Raw genomic sequence first — 6,201 nt, forward strand, 5'->3', positions numbered from 1 at the left:
GGTGTCTTGCCTCGTAATAACGCAATTCGGCCAAAACGAAATGGCGGCCTTTGATACATAGTATTTTTTCCCGCTAGCATTGGCGCATTTGAACGTAGCCGCGATTAATGACCTCCATTTGGAACGTATATGTAACTGCGGGATGGTAGGAGAGGCTGGCGAAGCGTGCATCAAACAGGATTAAAGAGCTAAACGAGAGACGTTTGGACAGCTCTATCAGCCGAGAAAAATGTGTACAGTGTGCATGATTTCTGTATACATTTTTGTCCGTTCTGTTCTATTTTTCTATTCCCCTCCTCCCCTTCCCCCGATGCAATTTTCCGCTCTCTGTAAGCAAAAATCCGCTGCGAAAAAAAAAGAAAAAAAAAAAAAAAAAAGGATAGTTTCTCTTTCGAACCGACAAAAATTTTGATCGTTTTTTTTTTTTTCTCTCTCTCTCTCCCCATTTTGACAACTTTGACATAGGGGAAAAATTTCATCGATTCCTTTTTCAACTCGTTTTATCATTCGACACGCGAAAATTGGCTTCGATTAATTCTCGAATCGAATCCATTATTCCGTCCGGGATATGATTTGTTCTCTTATTGGAGGGGAGAGGAAAAAAGAGGAGCACAATCTCTAACAGCGCCCGTGCTCTTCGTTCAACCGACGTTCGATGAAATATGCACGGTGTACACTCTTTCTCGGGGAAAATGGCGTTAAGATTGCCAGGAGGGGTTAATTGCAAGGAAATACGATAAAGCAGACGGAAAGGGAGTTTCGTCGAGACGTTGGAAAATTTATTCGAACCGTTGGGGAATAGTGGTGAAACTGGATTCTGGGATAAGAGGTATACATCAAAATGGTCGAGAACATGCTTCTTTTAATAAGGATTCCGATTTTAGTCATTTCTAGTCGTTTGGAATTTCCTTTAAGCACGTTTTAGTTCTTTGTCTCTCTCTTTCTCTCTCTCTTTCTCTCTTTCTCTCTGAATCGATGCAAAATAAAGGCAAACTTGCCTCCACAAATTTTTAAAATCGTTTCCGTTTTATTTTTGATCCACGATAGACGATATCTTGATTACGAAGGATGAAGGTACAATTTTTATTTATTTTTTTACTTTCTAATATCTTCAAAGAATGACGTCAAAATCTTGTTCGAAAATAGCAGATCTTAATTGAGCTCCATTCGGAATACAGAATTGCCATTGTGAATAATTGAATCAAAGGGAATGACGACACAACGAGGTTGTTGGTTAAAAAAGAATTTGCATTTTTATTACAGTGACGTACGTTGTTGTTATGTTATGTATATGTTACAATACACAGCGTGTTCGATATATCTTTGAGATCTTTCGATCGTGCAATCGAACAAACGACGATCGCACATCTATCGACCGATTTTGATTTCGATTCGACGCCACGCGATGGCCATCCAACCGTATTCCCTCTTCCTCCCTTTACATACCGGCCGAGTATCCAGTCCAGTTTCTCTTTATCACCTTAACTACAATTCCCAGTATATTACGCAACGTGGTATTATCTAATTTCCAATTTATTCCTGATAACATCCGTGTGGTTAGCCTATGATACAGCGAAGAGGTGTGCAATAGTCCCACAGTATCGAATGTACGTTCCCCGCCCAAGTGCGGTTCACTATGCAATACCATCAACGATATTGGAAAATCGCGATATCAACAATGTAGCTGGACAATAGGGTTCCGCTTCGATTCGCGACTCGCGAATTACTCGATTTTCGAGTCTTCTTTTTCTTTTTTTTTTTATTTTTTTTTTTCGTTAATTTTACTACGTCAAAGACAAGCGGAATCAATGCTTCGATCCTAACTGACCTACTAATTTCGCTATATATAAAGAATCGTCGAAAGTTTTTTTTCATTGAAATTTTCTTCGAATTCTTCTTAAACTCTCTCTCTCTCTTTCTCGTTCTTTTCGTTTCCTCACTCACTCACTCGCAAGCGAACAACGATTCGATACTGTTCACTTATGTACAAATATATACGCGTATAACGGTATACAAGAACGGCCTGTACCTTGGTCGCGCGCGATTCATCATTGTCTGCCAGGTTGCAGGTCCCTTGGCGCGTTGCAAGCGGAAATTCAAGAATGCACTTACTCGAAACGACGCGACGGGTCGCATTGTCCCTCCCCCTCCCCCTCTTTACAGGGAATACCACGCGCACGATGGTTTGCCGAGCCATTTAGAAAACACAATGCATCGTGTAGCGGGGAGGTCCGAATAGGTCCTTGCGTTGTTTACCCGTAAATCGTCCAGCAAACGCGACGTGCCGCGTAATGAAGTTCTCTGATCCTTCGGGTTACAATTTCGCAGCCCGATTCACTGGATACACACAACACACCACACACGCACACACACGGCTGCGCACAACGATTAAACCTCATTCCCGTTGCGTTCCACCTCCGCGTAAAGCTACATCGAACGAAGTAAAGATTCGTAGAAAATCACATATAAAACGCTCGGTTAATCTCTAGTGATCGCGGATCACTTGGCGTTTGCACAAACACGCGCACGTACTTTTTTTTATTTTTTCTCTTTTTGGCTGAACGAAGATTTCTTTCTATCCCGATACGATCTTTCGATATCGAGAATCCTCGTCCTTATTATACAATCGATACGACTTCGTCTCTTCGATCGAAGAAGGAAAAAACTACCGCGAGTTTGGAGCGTTTCACGTTTGACACGTTTGATGTGGGAGAATTCGTAGAAGGTTGGATCAAACGTTCGAAACCTCCACGCCTCGGGAGTTTTTCAACTTGTCTCATACGTTCAGATTAGTGTTCCCCATGCTGTTGACGAAGTTGGACTGTTGGCCGTCTTGGCTCGTCTGTCTGGCCACGTGGCCTGCCTCCCCGCTCTGTATGCTGAAGTGCCTGTAGGAGATGTACTCGGGAGGGATCGGTTGCTCCCTTTTCACCGTCTCCCTTTGCTTCTTCATCTTCAGATAACCGAGGACGGAAACGAGGAGCAGAAACACAACGAATCCCATGCAGCAACCGACTATCAGGCCGAGGCGCCTTGTCAGGAAGCTGCTCACGCTTCCCACGTCACCCATCGACGAGCCGTCGCTACTGATCACCGCCTCGGGCGTCTCAAGTGTTTTCACCTCGGTGCAACGGCTCGTGGACGAATCCGCCATTTGCATATCCGACGACGATTCGAACGTCTCGTGGTTGGAGAAGTTAAATTGATCCACCGTGTCCTCCTCGAGACGTTGGCTCATCCAGTTTCCCAATCCAAACACGCAGATCAAATACCGAGTGTTTGGCAAGAGCTTGGACAATTTCGTGGAACGTGAATTCGGCTCGAGTATCTTCGCCAGCGTCTGAAACTTTTTATTTTTTCAAGAGAAGGAAAGGAACGAAGAAAAGACACGAAAGATTTTTCGACGATAATTTCGAAAAGAGAAAAACAAGTCTACGTGAATTTTTTTTATCATCGTTCTTTTTTCTTTTTTCTTTTTACCTCCTCGATGTTCTCCATGGCGTGATAGGCCACCTGGTATCCCCGGATACCCGAGTGATTTCTACTCTGCCAGGAGACCAACACGGAAAACGGTTGAATGTCCTGGATCGCGAGTTTCAGGACGAGGGGCGCGGAACAGAAGGCGTGCGGGTCCAACTCGAGGAACACCAGGCCCCGCAATTCCGGCGGCTGTTGGCACCTCAGCAATCCGCTGTCCACGTCGTTCATTCGCAACCCACCCCCTCGATTTCGGGCAACGCCGCCCCCCACCAACTTCTGATGATCTCGCAGCCACTCCCAAAGCTCCTGGGACTCGCAGTCGCAATGCAGTGGATTCTCTGGACACGAAACAACGATTTAATTTTAATTGGAAGAAACAGTTGTCTGCGGCGAGACAGATATATTCGACGAACGTTTCCGTAAATCGTAAGAACGAAAGAAGAAGAAGAAATAATTTTCGAAGAATTTCCATTTACCTTCCGCGCGAAGACTTCGTATTTGCGTCTCGAGTGGCCTGAACGCGTTCAACGGTAAATTCGCTAAATAGTTTCTGCTCAGATCGAGGATTCTCAGTTTCTTCAACGGTTTGAAAGCGTCAGGCGAGATGGAGGATATCCAGTTCCCGTACAAATGAAGCTCGGCGAGATTCTCGAGATGTTGGAACGTGGTTCTGCCCACTCCGCTGATCTGATTGTACGAGAGGTCCAACACTTGGAGAGCCTTCAGATCGGGCGGGAAATCTTCCAGCTCCTTCAACCGATTGTGCGTGAGATTAAGTATCCTCAGGTGTTCCAACCCTTTCAACCTCTCCTGCGGCAGGAAATCGAGCTCGTTCACGCTCAGGTCCAAAGTCAGTAGCTCGATCAAGCTGCGAAACGCGCTCGGCGACACCCTCGAGATCATGTTGCTCCCCATGAACAGGTGCATCAACGCCGGAAACGCCTCGAAATCTTGGCTGGTTACTATGCTCAAGTTAGTCCCCGATATGTGTATCTCTTGGAGGGCTGGATACTTGGCCTTCGAGCTGATCTCGTGTATCCTGACCAATGGATTTGCGGTGACGTTCAGCCAGGTCAGGTTCGGTACGTTTTGCGCGGACAACGCGACAGCCGGTATCTGATGGAATTTGTTGGCTGCCAACTCGACTTTTCGAAGCAGGTTCGAGCGGGCGAAGAAGTTTGCGGGTAGGGCGGTCAGGTGATTGTTGCTCAGGTCGACGGATATGAGACGGGATAGGTTCACGCTTGCGAAACCGGAAAGGGACATGATGTAATTGGCGCGTACATCGAGCTCCCGAAGACTGGCCAATCCGTTCATCCGCGACATGTCCACGTTCACGATCGCGTTGTTGGCCAACGACAAGAACTCGACGGTGGTCGCGTTCGCGAACACCTCGTACGGGATCTCTTGGAATTGGTTGCCGTCCAATCTCACTTCCTTCAACGCGTCCAAACCGAGGAAGAGCAAGGTGGGCAAGGTACGGAGGCGATTGTTGCTCAACAGAAGCTTGGCAAGGTTCTTGTTCTTCGAGAATATCTCCGGGGGCATTCTGTACAATTGGGAGGAGTCCATGGCCAGGTGTTGAAGGGACGGCAATCCGTCCAACGAGTTCCCGTTGATCTGACTGAAGTTGTTGTACGATATTCTGAGGACTCTCAATCCCGGGATGTCGAGACGGTTCAACGTGGACGCGGTGAGGTGATTGTGCTCCAAATTCAACTCGTACAGGTTGTTCAATCCCCTGAACGCCCCGTTCTCTATCACGCTCACGGTACAGTTCCTGAGATTCAACGTTCTGATGGGCAATCCCTCCTGGAAGATCTTGTCGTGGAGCACGTTCAAGTGATTGTTGGCCAGGTCGAGGACGCGAAGTCGCTTGAGGGCGGTCAACGCGTACGGGTCCAAGCGTCGCAGCCCGTTGTCCTGCAGGTAAAGTTCCTCGAGCTCGTGCAATTCCGAGAAAGTTCTGACGGTGACGTGGCTCAAACGGTTCATACTCAGCTCGAGGAATTTGAGCGCCTGCATCGGTTGGAAGGCCGTGTCCTCGATCCGCGAGATGGAGTTATTCGTGAGATATAATCGCTCGACCAGCAACAGGTCCCTGAACAAAGGAGCCTGGAGACGGGTTAATCTGTTGTGACCGAGCCACATGATCCTTACCGACGCTTGCCCTCTCAGAGAGTCGTTGTGGAGCACGCCGAGCCCGTTGTTGTCTAATTGAATCGAGACCAACGAGCTGCCGCTGTTCCCATTTTGGCCCACGTCGTTCGACACTTGGAACACGTCGCCCAACACCGCGAGCAGATTACCTTGAAGATTCACGTGCTGCAGACTGTGCAGGGATCTCAGAGCGCCCGTCTCCATGTCGGTTATCGCGTTATTTTGCAGATGGAGCTCCAACAAGGATGGCAAGGGGGCGAACACGCCTCGCTTCACCTCGGTAATCTGATTGTCCTGCAGTCGAAGCTCCCTCAACGATTTCGCCTTCGCGAATGTTCCCACCTCCAATTCGCGGATGTTGTTCCCATCGAGGGACAACGTGGACAGATTGTCGCAGTGCTCGAGAAAATCGCGCGGCACTTTCTCGATGTAGTTCCCGCTCAGATGCAACTGGGCCAATTGGCTCAACGTGGCCAGACCCCTAGCGTCGATCCTCCTGATCGCGTTCTGTTGAAGATAGATCACCGACAGGCTCGTGCTACCGGCGAACGTCTCCGCCGG

The 6,201-nt window shown here is 48.0% G+C and overlaps 1 protein-coding gene across 1 annotated transcript in view; it reads right to left on the bottom strand.

Annotated features, from left to right (window-relative positions):
• Window positions 1-1,227: 1,227 nt before the first annotated feature.
• Window positions 1,228-6,201, bottom strand: part of LOC102679908 (protein artichoke-like) — a 99,707-nt gene continuing 94,733 nt past the window's right edge. The window contains exons 4-6 of the mRNA XM_006615292.2: window positions 3,957-6,201; window positions 3,481-3,818; window positions 1,228-3,340 (exon numbers count right to left, since the gene is read on the bottom strand). The exon at window positions 3,957-6,201 is cut by the window's right edge and continues 7 nt beyond it. Of these exons, the coding sequence (XP_006615355.1) occupies window positions 2,777-3,340; window positions 3,481-3,818; window positions 3,957-6,201 (3,147 nt within the window). The 3' untranslated portion in view covers window positions 1,228-2,776. The remainder of the gene's footprint in view (window positions 3,341-3,480; window positions 3,819-3,956) is intronic.

This window comes from Apis dorsata, unplaced genomic scaffold, assembly GCF_000469605.1.
Source record: "Apis dorsata unplaced genomic scaffold, Apis dorsata 1.3 scaffold_220, whole genome shotgun sequence".
In the NCBI taxonomy this organism is placed as follows: domain Eukaryota; kingdom Metazoa; phylum Arthropoda; class Insecta; order Hymenoptera; family Apidae; genus Apis; species Apis dorsata.